Raw genomic sequence first — 21,964 nt, 5'->3', positions numbered from 1 at the left:
AACATACATACACAATATATATGCTGTGCTGGCGAACTACTGTGAGTCAAGGGAGTATTCTGAAAATACAACTTCTATTCTCCTTGGCTTTGCTACTCTTGCGCGGTTTCTTTTTCTTTTACATTCTCTTCAAAGACTCTTCATCAAGTGACAGGCTCCACCTATGCTATATATGATGAATACCACCTAGGCATCCATCCATTCAAAGTAAACATGTCTATCATTCTTCTTAATCTCTCAACAAAACTTAGTTTCACCAACAACAAACATTTATTTTTTAAACCACCACCCATGCTTTCTTCCTTCCTTGCTTGCCTTTGAGTTTGACCCATGAAACACCCCAGAGGATTCAGGCTATCCACCCATACAGTTTCACCCACCCAGGCAGGCATCTTTTCTTTCACCTTCCACCCATCCTTCAACCACCCATGCATCTGATTCCTATCAGCCACCTATGCGCATGCATCCCACGCATCCTTCTCTGTCAGTCATATATATTACATCTCGCCCATCCTTCCTCCTTCCATCCTTCTTTCCCTTTTCGTTCAACCCATCCATCAAGGTCATCTGATCTGACTCTTCGGGACCTATTGGTATGGTGGGCCGACTTTCGTCCGCCTGCCACCCTGGCAGTGCTGGGACCAGCCGCCAGTGGTGCGGCGGTCCTGCACCGGCAATTAGGATGCCACCGCCATGGTGGCATCCCCCATCCACAACATTGTAGCGGGTGGTGCTCACAGCACCGCCCGCCACAATGCTGTGGATGCACCTTGTGAATTTGCATGCACAACGTGGCAGGCACCGCGCGGTGCCTGCCACTTTGTGCCTGCAAATTGTGCACCCCCCAACACCCTGGGGGCCTGCAACGGCCCCCCCCCCAGTCAGGAACCGCATGCCTTTCCATGGTGGCAACGCGGCCATGGAAAGGCACTTTCCCACCTGTATTGTAATATGGATACTGCCACCATATACAGCCCCTTTTCCGCCCAGTCGACTCGTCGGCCGGCGGACGGTCTTTCCATCCGCCGGGGTCCCCCTGCCATCGTAATATGGTGGGGGGAAATGGGATGTGGGCGGTGGGAAATGTCGGGCGGATTGCCACCGCCATGCGGGCGGTGGCGATCCGCCCGACAGACCTCTTAGTCTTCTCCATAAAACTTTCACAGCTGAGTTGAAGTCAGATAGAAGAGGCCATTAGTTACTCAACTACTCCCGCTGCTAATGCTATTGCTGTAATGCTTAGTAAAGGGTGTCTTCTTCAACCGTTGTTCACAACAAGTTAGTCTCTCTCAACTTACACAACACCCTTACAGTGCGTAACTATTGTCAATAAGTAAGGAATAAAAGTATAACTTACCACCGCCCACCACTGCTGCTGGCTCACTCACCCATGTGGCAGCTGCTGCATCCACTGCTCCCTCCTGGCTGGCGTCGCCTGCCCCGCCGCTGGCCCCGGCACTGGTGGTCGTGGTCGGTACACCTAGAAAAAACATTACACATTTTTTAGATGCCATATACACTCCCCCTATTTTTCACTAGCAGGATTGAAAAAAAAGTTAAAATACATACACATACCACATCACTACAAATCAGGTACTAGAGTAGATTAGACACTACTAGTAGTAGTATGTCCTATCCTATCAAAAATAGTAAAATATCTTGTTGGGCATTTTGTTGGTGGGCATTGACGAAAAGCCTCTCTAGATTAAGAAGACATGAAGAGGCCAACCCAAAGGACTGGACTCAATGGCTAGAGCTATTGGTGAATCTGAGTTTTAATAAAACCTTTTAAATAAAGAGTGGCCAACTGGGCAACCTTAGCTACAGACAGACTCATAATAGTAATTTTACAGAGAGTCATATCAGAGGCAGTTAGAGGCAGGGATAGCAAGAATTTAGAAACAGATAGTCTAGATAGAAGAAGATTTGGTAAAAATTAGAATTAGGAAACAGAAATAATAGTTCGGTAAAAATAAGGTGCAGTAAAAGTTAGGGAAATATGTGTATTAATATTAACAACAGGAAAACTTACTGGGGCCAGCAGCAAAGCCCTCGGTAGAGGAGTGGTCCTGGTCCTGGCGTTCTCCAGCTGCTCCCACCGACTCTTGCCCTGGGTGCTGATCATGTAAGATATAATAAAGAAAGAGACAAACATTGATGATTGGTGTGAAACAAATAAAATATTTTAAAAAGCGCTCAAAAAACATTTTTGGAAACAACAATTGCAATGAAATTGGCCTATCTAATCTGATCGACTGGTAGTATTGCGGGATTCGCGGACCGTCTAGTTATTATTTATGAACACTAATCCAGTGTTCCATTCTGATTTCAGAATACTACGCCTAAGTACCACCTGACCTAGCCCACCTATTCAGATGGGCCAATTGTTCACTAAGTCTGCATTTCCATTTATTGTAGTCCTCAAAAATGCATAGATGGAGGACACATGCATACATTTTTGCATACACCAAATTGTTGGGTGGTTGGTTACTGCTGATATTCTGCCAAGCCTATTACTCCCTCACTAAACAAACTACAAAAGTTTCTAATAAGGGCTGCAGTAAGCAGCACTCAACAGCACGTGACGTGAAGGAGGATGCGTCATGCAGAACGCTTAAAAATTAGCAACTAATACTAAGTAACTAAACTACCTATCCACCACTATCTTAGTAACAGGAGGACAAAGGAAGGACTAGAGTCTCTCTAGCATTACCTAACTTAAGTTCTCTAAAGAAAAATTCTTACATAATCAGCCCAAGCGAGCGCAAAGTTGCAAACAACAAGTAAGATTAGTAGCGCAGAGCACCTGTGTCTAGAAGAATAACAATCACAGAAGATTTTTGAGCTTAATTTACCTGCACTGTAAGCAGCAGCATTCTTGCTATTCAGAAAAAAATTATATTCGCAATAACTGTAACATAGTCTAGAGCACACACAATACTACTAGTATTAGCTACTCACCAAGCCTCACAACTTCGACACCTAGCAGGTCCAGCAGGTCCTGCTCCCGGTCCAAGATGTGTGACCACCGGTGGGTCAGCTGGTTATGGGTGCGCCGGACCCCAGAGCAGCGAAACACTGCCCGGCGCACACTGACCCACCGGCGGTGACACTCCTGGGTAGCGTACCTGGAGCCAGGCCTGCCGCCTGCTGCCAAGGTCAAGAGGAGGTGGCGCTGCACAAAAAAACAAGGGCGGCCAACTCCTCCTCATAAAACAGTAGAAAAGTAAAAAAAAACACAGAAAAAGTAGAAATAAAACACAAAATATAGACTTAGGGACAGAGAGGGATTGATAATAAATAAAAAAGTTCAGAAAAACAATTAAAAAACAGAGGATTGAAAAGATTGGAGAGGGATTGAAAAACAGGCCCCAGAACCATGAAAGAGATAGGAAAACAAGATGGCCACGCCCATTGGCGACCGCGTGGTGAAGTTTGCGCGATATTTCCCCCGAACATGTAATCTGCGTTGCTGAACGTCAAAAACATCTCGAAAGCATACGCGAGCACACGCGAGCATGTGGAAACAAGCACCTCTGCATGCTTGTGTAGCTACGCTTAGCGCCGCTGAATCTTTGTGCAACTTTGTGTAGCCTTGCATAGTGTGGCTACAAGAACTGCGCCCAGGGTTACCCACAAAGCAGATGGTTTATGAATGGGGCATGGGGTATTGTCTGGTCAAAGCAGCACCCAAAACTACAAACCACTGGGAAGATGCAAGAGAGCGAAAAATGGATGCTACGGCCATGGGCATTTTCTCCATATGGGCTCCAAGGAAGTGCAAACTGACATTCTTACACATTCCTGCAAAAATATTAAATAAATCGATTAATTTAGAGATTCAATTGTATCTCTAAACAAATTGATGTATTTAAGTCTGGGCTGTCTGTCCCAAGCTGCCTGCCCATATGGGCAGTAAACCAACTTCTGTAACTGTGATGCACGACGTACAACACACAGCTTACTATTCTAAAGCCCTTCATTGCCATTGTAGTCTCCGGTAGTATCTACTATAGGCCAGTGATGCTTTCAGCATCACGGTTTCAGGCGTCTGAGTCTCCGCCTTTGCGCGAGGGCAGCCATATGTCAGTCACAAGCATGTATCCCACCCTTTCCCATTCGTCATGCAAGCATGTGTGATTTGGTGACTTGTCCTCAGTAATGGGAAGTGTTATAATGCTAATCTTGTATTATGTATAGTTTGCTGAGATCCCAGGTGAAGCTAACCTCCCCCACTGTGACACCCCAGGCCCTGGCTTCATGTCGCTGGGCCCTTTAGAAGTAGAACTGCTGTATTTCTTCCCCCGTGATATTGATCCAAAAGACAAGCAGGGTTTTTGTTCCCTTGAGAAGTTGATCCAAATAATCAAGTCATGCACAAAGTGAGAAATATGTGCTTATAGTAAAGACAGTTATCTGCTGTATGGTGATAAAACTGGCCTCTATCTTCATGCCGTCAACATTAATGCAAAACAATTTATTAATTAATTTGTGACTAATAAATGTTAGAAATGTGAAGGCAATGCATCTCAGCAATTTAGTTCCTCTCTTTTTTCACGTTTTATTTAATCTTACATTCCCCAAGTGTTAGCTATGTTATCATGTTGTGTTTCTGCATTTTTTTCCATGCATTGTATTATTCTTGCATAGTGTGTACTTTGAGTCGTACCAGGTGTTTATGAGAGGCTTTGACTGAGACCTCTGATGCTGAAGCTGAAGCCAAAGCAAAGTGCCTATCAGTGGGCTGGCCTCTCTGCAGAGTACACAGAACAATGGTTATGTATTCCAGTTGTAATTGAAATTCTGCGAAAATGTGTGTAAAGGTAAATATGTCAAAATATGTACAAGGCAAAAGCAAAAGGAAAGAAGTTGCTTATATGTGAGTGAGTGCAGTGTATGGTTGGATGTGGTGAGTGAAGAAGTGAGGGAGATGAGAGGAAGTGTGTATGGGAAAGAGTGAAAAAAAGGTGCTGTGGAAGAAAGAGAGGCATTTGAAGATGTGCAGGTGGATGAAATATGCAGCGAAAGAGCACATAATCATCTAATATAAAGCGCACATAACTGAATGCTGAAACTTGCTCCACAAGCCTCAAAACTATTTAATTCACACACTCACAACATCAGAATTGAAACATTTCCAATGTCAATTACTTATAACAAATCCTTGTTGTTACTCATTTATCTTAAACAGCGAACAACCATTAGCATACTGACAGATTTTAGATGCATGTCATGTTGTGTTATATATTTGGATGCAATAATATCTCAGAGAGAAACCAAAATACTGGTTGGGTGGCACACTATGGGAATCACAGAAAGGTATTTTATGTTTACCCTTTTAGAGAGCCCCCACACTTTTCATCCCACTTAAAGACCTGTCTGCACATATTTCTACATGACTAATTTCAGCCACCAGCTATGGGTGCTTCCCAAAGCTTGGTTAGAGCATTTTCTTCCAAAGTTGATGCTGTATGCAGCGCGAGACACTGGGCAAGCACACGCTTTTATAGGGCTGTAGTTTGCGCGCTGTACAATTTGCACATTACAGTAATGGTTAAACACATAAATGCAGACAGATGTGATTCAGTTTTTATTGTGTTTAATACTTCAAGACTATATTTTCTAACAGCTGTATAAGCCTTGCTTTTTAGCATTAAATTCATTTGCTTTAAAATGCACCATTTGCCAATCTTCTTTTAATTTTTTCTCAGATGACCCACCCTGGACCCCATGTTTATCCATTTCACTTACTCACTTTGTTCGCTATATAAAAGTCAAACCCAACTTTTACGCCTAATCATCTTCAAATGTCACCAGGCGCCACTGGCTCCGGCCATGGAAGCACGTACACCAGGTTCTACATTACTTGCAAAGCCAATAGTAAACTAGTGTAATTGGCTAGCGCTGCAATCAGAAATATAAGCTTATTTGAAAATAAACTTGAATTTTTCTGAGCCAATTGAGTTGGTTCATCCGAAATGCGGCTGTGTAGTACAACATGTGAAGTTGCAGTTCGTACGCACTTCCCTTTCATTGTTATTGGAAATTGACTTGTAATCTGTGCCTTGGAGACTGAACTGCAATCCCGCCTCTTATTAACCGTGGCTGTCTGATTTCAAAGGATCATATCTTAGAGATATAAGAATAGAGCTTTTAAGTTGATAATGTCTAAGGACATTTTCCTCTTAAACTGGCCCCAGTACATTACCTTTATTGGAATGAAAATTGGGCCATGTGGTTTTTATCAGATTCCAAGAAGTAATCAGGAACAGCACTAAGATATTCTGGACGGTGCACAAGTGTTCAAACGTACAGCTTGTTCTTGGCATTGGACATGAAAGAATACAGTTCCACACTACATGATCCAGGAAATGGTATGTTATCTGCATTATTATATCACAATCTCCTGCACAAAGGTGTCAAACTAGTGTATATCACCGCCATGATCCGCACCGGTTCACTGCTTTTTCCCCAAATCCGTTTATCAAAATGGGAAATATAATACACTGTGTTTAAAACAGAGTAACGCTTCTGCCCTGCCTCGCAGAAGCCCCTCAAATGATTAAGGGCTACATCAATCATGCATTTTACAGCAAAATCAGGTATTTGTGATTGGTAAATGATTTTTGGTATGCATGAATTCCAATTGGCAATTCGGTAACATGTTACTGAATTGCAATTTGGAATTGCGAATACATGCCAATTCGGCATTAGGAACAGGAGGGTTTGTGGCGTTTATTTCCTAATATCGAATTCAGTGGTATGTAGGAATGTTTTGCGACCAAAATGCAGTCGCAAAACATTTGCATTTTACCACCTACTTCAAGTAGGTGGTAAAATGCAAACCCATTCGTAAACAGGAAGTTTGTGAATGTTCGTAAAAATGTTTTTTTTAGAGCAGGCAGTGGTCCCATGGACCATTACCTGCTCTTAAAAAATTAAAAGAAAACTTTTCATTTTTCTTTTTCAAACACAACCTGTTTTCAATTATGATAAACGGGCTCCATTTAAAAAAAATTATTGCTTTATTTAAAAGCAAGCACAGACATGGTGGTATGCTGACCCCAAGAGGCCACCATCCCTGTGATTTTAGTGATTCCTAATTGGTCACAAATTGAGACCTGCCTCATTAATATTAATGAGGAAGGTCGAGTTGCGACCCATTAGGAAATGCTTAATGAAACTCATGGAGTTTCATACATTCAAATAGCGTTTACCTAATTGCGGTTCGCAAATAATTGCAATTAAGTAACTGCTATTTGAAATAATGATATATATAGTCCTTAGCATCAAATTTCATGGGAACCATAAAAATACTGAAAGTAAAGGCTTCTGTGTCACAAAAACAACTGCCCAGAAATGAATGAATGAAATAACAATTTTTTTTTGGTAACTGATTAAATCATGCAGTTTTGCCTCAGATGACAGCCGTGCAGCGGCACAGTAAATCTGTTAAGCACAGTGACATTTGACGCTTCTTTCTGTTCCCACTTCTATTGGTAGAACATATAAGATGAAACACCACAAGAAAAGTAAGAGGTCAGAACATTGCAGATCATTTTTACTGAGACTTTGCCGCTAAACATTTTCAGCATCCCTTTAGACCTTAAACAAAACCTGAGTTCCTACCATGCTGGCCATGTAAAAGCATTCTTTACAAAACAAGAGCAGCAAAGCACCCCAAATAGAGTACATCATACTCAAAGATGGTAAATATATGCAAAGGGCAGCTCTCCCCACTTTCACCTCTCTCATTCCATGTTTAAGTGGAGCAATACATTCACTGCAACCCACCTGCAGCACCTTGTCCTTACTCAGGTACGACTCCCAAGGTCCCACGGACCCCTGCCTACTCTTAAACAAGCATTGGCATAGCCAATAGGTCTCGCTTTTGGGACCTTCTAAGTATTTAGTTATGCAGCACAATATCCTTGGTGCAACCACATCAACTGTTGCGTGGCTAAACACTTATAAGGCCCCAAAGGTGAGACCTATTGGCTATGCCAATGCTTGGTGTGGTTGTGTGTGTGGTTGTGTGTGTGTGGTTGTGTGTGTGTGGTTGTGTGTGCGTGTGTGTGTGGTTGTGAGTGTGTGTGTGCAGTTGTGAGTGTGTGGTTGTGTGTGTGGTTGTGGGTGTGGGTGCGGTTGTGGGTGCAGGTGCGGTTGTGGGTGTGGATGTGTGGTTGTGTGTGTGGTTGTGTGTGTGGTTGTGGTTGTGTGTGTGTGGTTATGTGTGTGTGGTTGTGGTTGTGTGTGTGGTTGTGTGTGTGGTTGTGTGTGTGTGGTTGTGTGTGTAGTTGTGTGTGTGTGGTTGTATGTGTGTGGTTGTGTGTGGTTGAGTGTGTGTGTGTGTGGTTATGTGTGGTTGTGTGTGGTTGTGTGTGTGGTTGTGTGTGTGGTTGTGTGTGGTTGTGTGTGTGATTGTGTGTGATTGTGTGTGTGATTGTGGTTGTGTGTGGTTGTGTGTGTGTGGTTGTGTGTGTGTGGTTGTGTGTGTGTGTGGTTGTGTGTGTGGTTGTGTGTGTGTGGTTGTGGTTGTGTGTGGTTGTTGTTGGGTGCGGTTGTGGGTGCGGGTGTGGTTGTGGGTGTGTGTGTGGATGTGTGTGGTTGTGTGTGTGTGGTTGTGTGTGGTTGTGTGTGTGGTTGTGTGTGTGTGTGGTTGTGTGTGTGTGTGTGTGGATGTGTGGTTGGGTGTGGCTGTGTGTGGTTGTGTGTGTGGTTGTGTATGTGGTTGTGTGTGTGGTTGTGTGTGTGTGTGTGGTTGTGTGTGTGTGTGGTTGTCTGTGTGGTTGTGTGTGTGATTGTGTGTGTGATTGTGGTTGTGGGTGTGTGTGTGGATGTGTGTGGTTGTGTGTGGTTGTGTGTGTGTGTGGTTGTGTGTGTGCGTGGTTGTGTGTGTGTGTGTGTGTGGATGTGTGGTTGGGTGTGGCTGTGTGTGGTTGTGTGTGGTTGTGTATGTGGTTGTGTGTGTGGTTGTGTGTGTGTGTGGTTGTGTGTGTGTGTGGTTGTCTGTGTGGTTGTGTGTGTGTGCGTGTGGTTGTGTGTGTGTGGTTGTGTGTGTGTGGTTGTGTGTGTGGTTGTGTGTGTGGTTGTGTGTGTGTGGTTGTGGTTGTGTGTGGTTGTGGTTGGGTGCGGTTGTGGGTGCGGATGTGGTTGTGGGTGTATGTATGTATGTATGTATGTATCGCGTATTTATAAAGCGCAAAAACTGTCACCCAAAGGGTATCCTGGCGCTTCGACTTATTACCAACAACACGCGATGTTACAATGTCCAAACAAAAATTAACCTAACCTGGGAAAGAGATGAGTTTTTAATCCTTTCCTAAAGGAGGAAAGATCCCCCATACTTCTCAGCGACAGGGGTAGGGAGTTCCAACATTTGGCTACCACAAATCTAAAGGACCGTTCGCCCATCCGGGCCCTCAGAACCTTCGGAACCACCAGTAGAAAAGCTGACAATGAACGGAGAGGACGTGCAGGTACATACCACGTGAACATTTCCTGCAGCGGGACAGGGCCTTGCCCATGAAGCGCCTTAAACACCAGACATAGGGCCATATGTAGGTGGCCTAACATTTACCACTTCATAAATACCGAATTTTACCGATTCGGTATTTATGAAGTGGTAAATGCTATGTAGGTAATCCATCGGTAATATTTACCGATTCGGAATGGGTCGGTAATTTAGAATCGGTATTTACCGATTCGGTAATGGTAACTGGCTTCCCATTGATTCCTATGGGCCAGGAGGCCCATAGGAATCAATGGGAAGCCAGTTACCATTACCGAATCGGTAAATACCGATTCGGTAATGGGGGGAGCACAATCAAGGGTGGCAGGGTGTCACAGTGACACCCTGTTGCACCCCTGATTCCTGCATGTGTGCACATGTGGCACACATACATGCCCTAAGGGCATGTATGTCTGCCACATTGCACACTTCAAAGTGCAAAGGAATGCTTTTTTACAGCTATTCGTCATTTACCACCAACTTTTAGTTGGTGGTAAATAATGAATCCCCACAACAACCACACACTCCCCCTACATATCATTTCAGGATTCGGTATTTATCGAATCGGTAAAATTACCGAATCAGTAATTTTACCGATTCGGTAAATTACCAAATCCTGAAATGTGCCCCCTACATACCAAAAGCCTGAATACCGGTCGGTAACGGGATATTTACCGAAAATCAGCCGTTACCGACCGGTATTGGGCTTCCTACATATGGCCCATAGTGCTTTAAAAATGATCCGCTGCGAGATAGGCAACCAGTGAAGGTCTGTCAGCGCCGTGGTGGAAGAATCAGAGCGCCGCTGAGAAAGGGCCAACTTAGCAGCCATATTCTGCACTCGTTGCAGTTTACCCACCAAATTGGCGGGTACTCCTAACAGCAATGAGTTGCAGTAGTCCAACCTGCTCAATATAATGCCACGCACCACCTCTGGCCGAGCATTGACCGGTAGCAACGGGAGGATTTTCCATAGCATGCGGAGCAGCGCCATGCAAGTGGCCACAGTCTTGTTTACAAATACGTCTAGCTGAAGATTGGGCCCAAACATCACACCCAGGTTCCGGACGGAAACTGCTGCCAAAGGAGCATCCTGGGAGAAGGTAGACCAGAAATCAGATGGCAGTGGACGGGAGACACGATCCATCGAGCAGTGCTGTACCTCTGTCTTGGAGCTATTAAATTGCAGGGAGTTTTGCCTCAGCCAATCTGCGGTTGCTGCCATGCAACGATGGAAAGTCTCCAGAGACACCGCATCCTTACCCTCGATGGAAAATATAAGTTGCGTGTCATCAGCGTAATTAATGACCGCAATGCCAAATGATTTAATCAATCTCACCAGAGGCCGAAGATAGAGATTAAACAAAATGGGGCTGATGGCAGACCCTTGAGGAACACCCTGCCCAACCACCTTGATGTCAGACTGAAACGGTGGCAAGGCTACCACCTGACGCCTGCCCCCCAGATAAGAAACCAGCCACTCACGGGCCAAGCCCGTCACTCCGATTTCCTCTAGTCTATTGACCAGGATGGCATGGTTGACCGTATCGAACGCGGCCGACATGTCGAGCAGCACTAAGAAGGCTGCCCGTCCAATGTCGACTCGCGAACGAAGATCGTCCAGGATGGTCACCAAGGCGGGCTCAGTACCGTGAGCTGGTCTGAAGCCAAACTGGGTCACGTCCAGACAGATGTTAGTCTCCATAAAACCGGACAGATGTTTAGTGTGTGTGTAGATGTGGATGTGTGGTTGTGTGTGTGGTTGTGGTTGTGTGTGTGGTTGTGTGTGTGGTTGTGGGTGTGTGTGTGGATGTTTGGTTGGGTGTGGTTGTGTGTGGTTGTGTGTGTATGGTTGTCTGTGTGTGGTTGTGTGTGTGGTTGTGTGTGTGTGTGGTTGTGTGTGTGTGGTTGTGTGTGTGGTTGTGTGTGTGGATGTATGCATGGTTGTGTGTGTGGTGTGTGTGGTTGTGTGTGTGGTTGTGTGTGTGGTTGTGTGTGTGTGGTTGTGTGTGTGCTTGAGGTTGTGTGTGTGTGGTTGTGTGTGGTTGTGTGTGGTTGTGTGTGTGTGTGGTTGTATGTATGGGTGTGGTTGTGTGGTTGGGTGTGGTTGTGTGTGGTTGTGGGTGTGGTTGTGGTTGTGTGTGTGTGGTTGTATGTGGTTGTGTGTGTGTGGGTGTGGTTGTGGTTGTGTGTGTGTGTTTGTGTGTGTTTGTGGTTGTGTGTGGTTGTGTGTGTGGTTGTGTGTGTGGTTGTGTGTGGTTGTGTGTGTGGTTGTGGTTGTGTGTGTGGTTGTGGTTGTGTGGTTGTGGTTGTGTGTGTGATTGTGTGTGTGGTTGTGTGTGTGGTTGTGGTTGAGGTTGAGTGTGTGTGGTTGTGTGTGTGTGTGTGGTTGTGGGTGTGGTTGTGTGGTTGGATGTGTGTGTGTGGTTGTGGGTGTGGTTGGGTGGGTGGGTGTGGTTGTGGGTGTGGTTGTGTGGGTGTGGTTGTGGGTGTGGTTGTGGGTGTGGTTGTGTATGTGGTTGGGTGTGTGGTTGGGTGTGGGTATTTGGTTGTGTGTGTGGTTGTGGCTGTGTGTGTGTGGTTGTGTGTGTGGTTGTGTGTGGTTGTGTATGTGTATGTGGTTGTGTGTGTGGCTGTGTGTGGTTGTGTGTGTGGTTGTGGTTGTGTGTGTGGTTGTGTGTGTGATTGTGTGTGTGATTGTGTGTGTGGTTGTGTGTGGTTGTGTGTGTGTGGTTGTGTGTGGTTGTGGTTGTGGTTGTGTGTGTGTGGTTGTGTGTGTGGTTGTGTGTGTTGTGTGTGAGGTTGTGTGTGTGGTTGTCTGTGGTTGTCTGTGGTTGTGTGTGTGGCTGTGTGTGTGGTTGTGGTTGTGTGTGTGGTTGTGGGTGTGCTTGTGGTTGTGTGTGTGTGGTTGTTTGTGTGGTTGTTTGTGTGGTTGTGTGTGTGGTTGTGTGTGTGGTTGTATGTGTGTGGTTGTGTGTGTTTGTGTGTGTGTTTGTGTGTGTGGTTGTGTGTGGGGTTGTGTGTGCGGTTGTGGTTGTGTGTGGTTGTGTGGTTGTGTGTGTGGTTGTGTGTGTGGTTGTGGGTGTGGTTGTGTTGTTGTGCATGTGGTTGTGTGTGGTTGTGTGTGTGGTTGTGGTTGTGTGTGTGGTTGTGTGTGTGGTTGTGTGTATGTGTGTGGTTGTGTGTGTGTGTGTGTGGTTGTGTGTGTGGTTGTGTGTGTGTGGTTGTGTGTGTGGTTGTGTGTGTGGTTGTGCGTGTGGTTGTGGGTGTGGTTATGGTTGTATGTGTGTGATTGAGTGAGTGGTTGTGGTTGTGTGTGTGACAGTAATATTAAAAGCATCTCAAAATAAAGGAACACAAACATCGAGTTTGTGGAAAGAGAAAGCACGTTGTAAGTCAAACGGGCGCAGCAAAGCATTGACACAACATCAAAACAAGATCACTTATCTGAAGACTGAGTGCTGATAATGGATAGACACAGCCCATCATCTTAAGAGTTCGATTGAAGCCAATGTGCACTCAAACCTTCCCCCTCCTTGTGAGTTGCACCCCATATTTCATGAGTTATAACTGCTGCACCCACCATAGCGCTTTGAGATCTAAAGCGCTACATAGGTTTAATCGACTAACCAGTCACCAACATGCTGTGCTTTTAAACAGAAAATGCCAAAAGTTTCCAGCTTCCTCATCATGTCCTCATGAAAGCACCAACGAAAGGACTCCCTGAATGGTGCAACGGACATGAAGCAGCCGCTGCGATCAGAAATAAACACTGTGAACTTGTTGTCCAGTTTCACAGTAACATTTCCTTAATGTTCCTTAAGTCAAGTTACAAAACAGTAATACTAAAAGCATCTCTAAATAAAGGAACACAAACATTGAGTTTGTGGAAGGAGAAAGCACATTGTAAGCCAAACGGGCGCAGCAAAGCATTAACGCAACATGTTTTTAGATGTTTGATGTTCTTTGAATGAGAACATCAAAGGGGCGCCAGGAAAGTGATCGCGGGTGATAGTGAAAGTGATCGCGGGAGCTTAATGAGCATGATGAGGTTTGCCATATGGTGCCTCTGCTCCTAAGTGCGCGCCCGCGCACATGCACTGTAGCTCTAGGCTGGCCATGGTAGCATTTTTTGAGCCCTCACTAAAAGTCTCGCCAGACCCAGCGCATGCGCTGGGTCAGGGGAGACCTAAAAAGGTCTGAATGAATGAGGCAGATAATGCAGTGGTAAAGAGAGACCTGTAATTGTACTATCAAATTCGAGGATTCTATATATAATGTGAGTGCAAGTCTGAGTGTGTGGCCAGCTGTGTGTGTTGAACACATCATAATCACAGAACTGACAACGAGCCATTGCATGTGCTTTTTCGGGTTACATTCTGTAATTCTTTAATGTATGCAAAATACAATAGGACACATGCTCCACATGTGATTAATGTAGTGCCTCTTTAGCAGAAGCAACAGAAATAAAAATTATTTTGGCAGAAACTAAAAGTTTCCCTTATGATAGGTTAGATGCATGGAATAAATACACAAACTATCACTCTTCCATACCGTCGGTAAACAAGCCCGGTACCAATTCTCTGATTCTGCTTGGACCAGGCCAGCTGAACATGTCAGTGTTGGGGATGTGACCCGAGTCCACACTGACCACGACAGAATCAGACACACAAATATTGGACTGCACTGCTCGTTAAGAGAATATGCCACTAAAGTAGAAACAATGTGTAAGTAAAGTAGTCTTTCTGCTGATTGCTCATCTTCAGACCTCAATCATCTACGCAAGCATCGCTGGTACCAATGTCGGAGCTGGAGCTCCATCAGTTATTCCGTGTTTGGAGCAGAGGAAAATCAATGATTGTTAAAATGACCTCCGACACATACATTTAGCAAGTAGACAATTGACACTGCTTCTAAACTAAAGAGTTCATCATTAAGAGTGTTAAATGACCACTTATAAACTTGGAAGACAGTGGCATTTTTATGAACGCATTAAAAAATTAAGGACAAAGAAAAGTCTATTTCGGGAAATCTGTCTCTCCTAAAACCGAATTATGCCAGTCTTGAACACCAGCGTAACTCCATTCTGAGAAGCAGTGGGGCTGGTACTCTAGATGGTAAATGATACTGCTTTTAGACATGCACAGGGCCAATGTGATCAAGAGGTGTCAAATCATCAGTAACAAGCGGCCGTGCGGCAGCGAAAGTGATCGTGAAAGTGAAAGTAACCGCGTCAAGCGCGGCGTGCGCACCCGCGCACATGCACTGTAGCTCTAGGCTGGCCTGGTGGCACTTTTTGGAGCCCTCTCTATAAGTCTCGCCAGACCAGAGCATGCGCTGGGTCAGGCGAGACCTAAAAATGAAAAGGAAACTTTACATTCTTCTTTTTTTAATTGCATCTCGTTTTCCTTTGAGGGAAACAGGCTGTATTTCAAAATAAAAATAGTTAAAAAAAAAAAAAGCAGTCACAGACATGGTGTTCTGCTGACCCCAGCAGGTCACCATCCCTGTGAGTGCTAGCCATTCCTAATGGGTCCCAACTGTGACCTGCATCATGAATATTAATGAGGCAGGCCCCCTGCGACCCATTGCTAATTGCAAACAGTGTAAAACACACTGTTATACATAGCTGTTTGCGATTTCCTAATAGTGATTCACAAACAATCGCGATTAGGAAATCCCATAGGCAAGTCTATGTACATCTGGCCCTAAGTGCGACTTGGTAACTTGTTACCAAAGCGCTTTTTGCTTTTGCGATTTGGTATTAGGAAGCTGAACGCTTAGGATGTCCCTTCCTAATACCCAATAGCAATGGTGTGTATGAAAGTTTTGCGACTGGAATGCGGTCGCAAAACATTCAAAATTTGATGACTCAGTAGAGGAGACGGTAACCCATTCGCAAATATGAAGGGGTCCCCAAGGGAACCCTTCTCCTTTGTGAATGTGACTGAAAACTTTTTTAAGAGCAGACACGGACCACTGCCTATTCTTAAAAGATGAAAAGAACACTTTTCATTTTTATTTTCGTAATGCAGCCTGGATTCCCTTTAAGGAAAATGGACTACATTACAACATTTCTTTTTGCTTTATTTAAAAAGAAATCACAGACATGGTGGTCTGCTGACCTCAGCAGGCCACAATCCCTGTGATTGTAGTAATTTCCAATAGGCCGCAAATTGACCTGCCTTATGAATATTGATGAGGCAGGTCCATTTGTGACTCATTGGGAATCGCAAACAGTGTCTGAGACACTGTTGTTCATAGCTGCTTGCGATTTCCTAATTATGAATGGCAAAAATTCACAATTAGGATATCGCAAACTGACTTTTGGTAAAAATGGCCCCCGGTGATGTAGGGGACTCCCGGATCGAACAGAATTGCCTTAAATTGACACTTGAACCACATAGTTTTAGTAAATTCCAAGTTCCGGATTCCTTTAGCGGGACCCAGACATGTCTGAGGCTCACATTGTAGACTGCGATTTTGTTCTGTTTTTACGCACTATGCTGCGGTTTAAGTGCTCTATTCCTTATGGACTTGTACGTGCTCTATGAAAACAATCTAATAAATAACTAAGTAAATCAATGAATAATTAATAAATATATAAATGGTTTTCTGATGACTGACAAGATGAACACAGTCTCTAACAATAAGTAATATTTGCAACACAAGATTTCACTGAATGCGGTCATTGTCAGCTAAGCTCCAATTGACATGATGCTTAATGCGGAGTGAAATGAACACAAACAGGTGGAACAAAAACCACGTTTTCACAAACCTAACACTTTAAACCACAGGCCTAGGGACACATTCGATGAGTAGCTGGGGTCTTGCTAAAGTTTAGCACTGATCTTTTGAATGGAAGGGCACCACACTACTAAGCTGTGATGTTGGGCAGTCAATGCTCATACTTACTCTCTGTCAATCACAAGGCACTGTGTGTCATCTTCTTCAGCCACAATATTGGCAGAGCGAACATCCTCACTGCAAAATAAAACAAGTGTTACAAAGATTGTGTTATGGCTTTAATTGATTTGTCTTCCATCACTCCTTCAGCTAGTTGAAGAAATTGAGTAGACAACAAAGTACGTTTTATCCCCAAAGCGAGAAAGTAAATGTGCGCACTGTAAATTTACTACAAACCTGAAGGAAAGGCAAGGCAGGAAGCGGCACATAGAGGAGAGAAGAAAACACATAGTGCTTAAAGGAAAAGGAACATTTATTTCCTGGATGCTAGCAATGTCCGCCCTGGAAGAATGCCACTGCTCTAACCACCCTGCGAATAATGTGGGCAGGTTTCTGTTAACATTACTAAGGGCCGGTGGAGTATTTGCAAATAAGACCAAAAATGCTAAGTATTCAGTTGGGCATTAAGGTTTTAAGAACCCCATTTTTGCCACAGTGTGCCACATTTAGTTTGAGACGTTCTTCTCCCAGGCAGAATGTTGTGAGACCTAGGGCACTGTTTTGGGTGTTGTCCCTGCAAAGGATGAGACAGACGTGATTATAACCACAGCCGAGCGTCTCCTAAATTAATATTCTCAATGTTATATATGTTTGATTCAACTATTTACTGTGCGTAAAGTTGAGCTGTATGTAGACTTGGAAATAAAATTCCCAAATGTGGAAACTGAATTGGAATATTTTATTTTAGGTTCTGTGATGAGGGGATGCTTTTCAATGTTTTAATCCAGACACCGAATAAAATACAATTCCCGCAAGTTGCTTGGAGAATTTCAGATGCTCTACTCTGCAAGTCATGCGTAACATCGACACCAGAGAGCGATGATGAGGGAAAGAGATCATTGACTGCTGGTGCAACCTTGAGATAACGACTAAACTATATGCTATACCTTTGCTTTGTTTCTCAGGATGCTTGCTGAACTCCCTGGCTCTTCTAGATCCTGGGTGTTCCTGCCTGTTGCTCTCTCAGGAAGTCTGGAATATCTTTGACATTGAGGAGGAGGGAAGACTAGCCTGGGAACTTTTTGCCGTCCAGACGAGCCAATACTATCTTTGTTAAGACTTGAGTCCAAAGCTCACGCACATTAGCTTACAGGATGCTATGGTAAAATTGGGTACAAAACGATTACAGACAGCTAGGGCTTGTGTTAAGGCTACCTTCTTGACATCTTAGCCTGACGCATTTTTAGTAATTTCTGACAAATTCACAAATTGTTCAAGTCTGGGGAAGAAGAAGCAGTAAAGTCCCCCCGTGCTCACAAAGTAAAAGTACAGTGCCCGTTCTTCTGCCTGAGTATGCTGTATTGACAAGCACTTGCTTTCAGAACAATAGAAGGGACAGTTTGCAAGCAGTGAAATTAATCACATGAGGGTAGGGGAACAAAGGAGGGGTGACCACAACATAGGGGTGAGGTAGAGAAAGTCAAATTGTATACAATTCTGTAAGTAGTTGGGAAGCACTACAGTACATATATTTATACAATGACCATAACACACAAGGTGAGCACTGGACATGCTAGTGAAAAGTGGACGGCACAGTGACACAAGGGTGCAAAAAACAGTGTGAACGGCGAGATAGAAGAGAATTTAAGGTGGTCAAAAAACAATGCAGATATATGCAAATTGTATGTACAAAATTATTCAGGTAATTGAATTGACCACAAGAGCGCCTGAGTTCTAGGCTGTGTAGTCGACGGCGTTTCAACCTGGATGATTTTAGGTCATCATCATGACAATAGGTCATTAATTTGAAGGTAGTGCTTCTAAGGAAAAGAAGGGGAGAGAAGGGGTGGTCAGAAACAGAGTGGTCCAGGGGACAAGGATAGCGAAAGTAATTATATGAGAGCGAGGTCAAAATACATAGTAAAAAACGAGAGGCGTCAAGTAAGGTTGTAGATCGTAATGAGTAGAAGATGCTGTGTAAATCTGTGGGTAAAAAGGGGGGGTTGTAATAGGAAGAAGCACATGAAATGTAAAAGAGCAGGTAATTAGAAGGGTCGAATAATTACCCGGTGGGGAATCAAAAGGGGGGTGCGCGTTGGCGGACGGACAAAAGCGTAAGAATAAATCTGGGGCGTCGGTCCAATGGGCCGGAGGCTGGGCGCGTGGGGGAAGGGAAGTAAGTTCTGAAAAGAAACGAGCAGTGAATGTAATAACATCGCAGCAGTAAGTGGGACGATAAAGCTAGGGTCAGCGAGGGCAGGGCGTCATGGGGACATACTGTGAAAGGGCGTCCCAGGAGGGAGGGGTGAATCAATCCATCGGCTCGTGGAGAATCAATCTATCCACGTATCCCAAACGTACTAACTCACGTATCCCTTTTGTGTCCACATACAGCCCTTCTAGCAATTTGGTCAGTAGGGTAATCAAAAGGAACTGGCCTTTACTTCGATTCCATGCACCATTCACAGAACCCCCTTTGTTCTCCTTTAAAACATTGCTGACAAGCTTGTGCATGCTATTACGTGGCCACAAACTGACAAGAGAAACCAAACAGTTACCTCTCTCTGGGGGCTACCACCTATTGTTGGCCACTACAAATGCCAGTCTTGTATGGCATGTAATTTTACACTTAACACACAGGAATTTGTTAACGATGGACATACATACAAACTGAATCATTTCACCAACTGCCGTACTGCAAATGTCATCTACGCAATATGTTGCCCTTTTGATTTACTATACATTGGCCAAACAACACAGATGGTAAAATCACGCATTCTCCAACACCAAAGTCACATTAGGTGCAATGTAGACACAGCACCCTTGGTCAGTCACTACAAAGAAAAAAATCACGCAGAAACAGATCTCATCTAACAGGTTATTGATTCTCCCAAACTGCCACTCAGGGGAGGTAATCTACAACTGCTTCTTAACAAATGCGAATGTAGATGGATTGCACGCTGCAATTCTGTGGAAAAAGGGCTCAACACTCTTGACGAATGGAACACAGTCATTACAGCTACATGATTTCTCTGCCCAATGTTGCGTTTTCCTTGAACCAGTCTTTCCACGTTTTATAAATACTCCCCCTTCTTGTCCTTTTTTCAATAACTTGTTCAATAACTTTATTGAAAAAACATCTATCAACCCTGCATTACTCGCCCTGGTTCACCTCCGCTACCTGCCATAGTGATGCCAAAAATTTGATATGTTATTTATTTCGGATGTACTCCTTGCCAACCTCGTTTTGTTTTTACTGCCTCACATTGCCTGACTTAATTCCCTTACTGCCTCACATTGCCTGACTTCATTCCCTAGCTGCCTCCTTTTCTCCCCCCGCACAACTTCTCTGTCAAATGGGTTGCTTCGTTATAATGAAATATTCTGTCTTGCTCATTGTTTAATGTTGCCAGTGATTTAAGTCCATTTTTGGACTCAGGAATGCATACATTGATACCTTTGTATGTCAACCGCCAACTGAGTAAAATACCCACTGTATTTCTCCACTGGCTACTTTGTAAATTGTTTACCTCAATGTGTATCCCAATGTTATATTGTAATTTTCGCATTTATGAAAGTAACAACCACACCCCCTTCTTTACTCCTCCCTTCCTTTTCTCCTTTTCAACCCTCCTAGTGCATCCACGATCTCGGGACGCACTCCTTCCCCTTCACTTGCGGCCCCCCCAGGGCACCCAACTCAGACTACTCTTCCCCTGTCTAGTTGTTTTTCCTTCCTCGCGACCGCTGGTCACGTGCCCCACTTCCAGGTCATTTTCTTCCCTTGCGTCTCGTATGCGGCCGCATCGGACGCTTTACTGATCGCCTGGTTCACATAGAGGCTTCGTTCCTCTTCGGCGGATTGATTCTCCACGAGCCGATGGATTGATTCACCCCTCCCTCCTGGGACGCCCTTTCACAGTAAGTCCCCATGACTCCCTGCCCTCGCTGACCCTAGCTTCATCGTCCCACTTACTGCTGCGATGTTATTACATTCACTGCTCATTTCTTTTCAGAACTTACTTCCCTTCCTCCACGCGCCCAGCCTCTGGCCCATTGGACCGATGCCCCACATTTATTCTTACACTTTTGGCCGTCCGCCCTTGCGCACCCTCCTTTGGATTACCCACCGGGTAATTATACGACCACTCTAATTACCTGCTTTTTTACATTTCATGTGCTTCTTCCTCTTACAGCCCCCCCTTTTTTGCCCACAGATTTACAAAGCGTCTTCGACTCATTACGATCTACAACCTTACTTGATGCCTCTGGTTTTTTACTAGGTATTTTGACCTCGCTCTCATATAATTACTTTCGCTATCCTTGTCCCCTAGACCACTCGGTTTCTGACCACCCCTTTTCTCCCCTTCTTTTCCTTAGAAGCACTACCTTCAAATTAATGACCTATTGTCCTGATGATGACCTGAAATCATCCAGGTTGAAACGCCATCGACTACACAGCCTAGAACTCAGGCGCTCTTGTGGTCAATTCAATTACCTGAATAATTGTGTACATAAAATTTGTATATATCTGCATTGTTTTTTGACCACCTTAAATTCTCTTCTATCTCGCCGTTCACACTGTTTTTTGCACCCTTGTGTCACTGCGCCATCCACTTTTCACTAGCACGTCCAGTGCCCATCTTGTGTGTTATGGTCATAGTATAAATATATGTACTGTAGTGCTTCCCAACTACTTACAGAATTGTATAAAATTCGACTTTCTCTACCTCACCCCTATGCTGTGGGTCTCCCCTCCTTTGTTCCCCTACCCTCATGTGATTAATTTCACCGCTTGCAAACTGTCCCTTCTTAAGTACTCTCCAGTTGAGACGTTGTTTCTTGTTGAATATTGCGCCCGGTCTCACCTGGGTTGACGGGCTGTACTCCTGTTAATTGCTCCTTTTTTTTTTTTTTCAGAACAATAGAAGCTGTTCTTCGGATTTGAGTTTGCAACATTAAAGCCTGTGCTCTACCTCCGGTTAGCCAATTGCAGCCCTGCACCGATTGCCTATAAGCAACAAGTAGCTTTGTGCACCAAAGGCAAAGGAGCCTGGCAACTTAAGAGAAAGTTTCCTGCAGTATGGAGTCTGTTGTGAGTGATTGAAATTTGGACCAGTTGCACAGTCTCTCCCATTATCACTTGAAGATGTTCCTCAGTGGACTGCGTTTTTAGGCTCATCCCAGAAATATCTTTGATTTAAATGTAACATGTTATTTGAAAACCATGCACTCCAAGCCTGGAAATGTCTATCTAGTAGATGTTTGTTTCTAGAGACAGCTGAGTCTGAAATTTAAATAGGAGAGCACTTCTAATAATGCACTTTTGGTAGTTAGAATGTATCTTTTTGATTGACATGGGAATCTCCTTTCAGTAGTGTGTAAGAGGAATGAAGTTGTGAAATCTAGTCCTGAAAAGATATCCCATCTGTAGCCTAAGGGTCCACCATGAGCACTGGATAGGCTTCCGCATCGCTATATATAACATCATACGTCTACCAAACTAACTGGCTTTACCCCAGTCTCCTGTAGACATGTTTTTGCCCG

General features: G+C 44.3%; 1 protein-coding gene across 2 annotated transcripts in view; it reads right to left on the bottom strand.

The window, feature by feature from the left end:
- The window catches only part of LOC146867068 (cGMP-dependent protein kinase 2-like), a 1,824,148-nt gene that overhangs the window by 826,963 nt on the left and 975,221 nt on the right, over positions 1 to 21,964 (bottom strand). For both annotated transcript variants that reach the window (XM_085603485.1, XM_085603486.1), the window contains exon 9: positions 16,427 to 16,495. In XM_085603485.1, the coding sequence (XP_085459611.1) occupies positions 16,427 to 16,495 (69 nt within the window). The remainder of the gene's footprint in view (positions 1 to 16,426; positions 16,496 to 21,964) is intronic.

This window comes from Triturus cristatus, chromosome 1_2, assembly GCF_964204655.1.
Source record: "Triturus cristatus chromosome 1_2, aTriCri1.1, whole genome shotgun sequence".
Lineage (NCBI taxonomy): Eukaryota > Metazoa > Chordata > Amphibia > Caudata > Salamandridae > Triturus > Triturus cristatus.
This window is presented reverse-complemented; position numbering and strand designations above follow the sequence as displayed.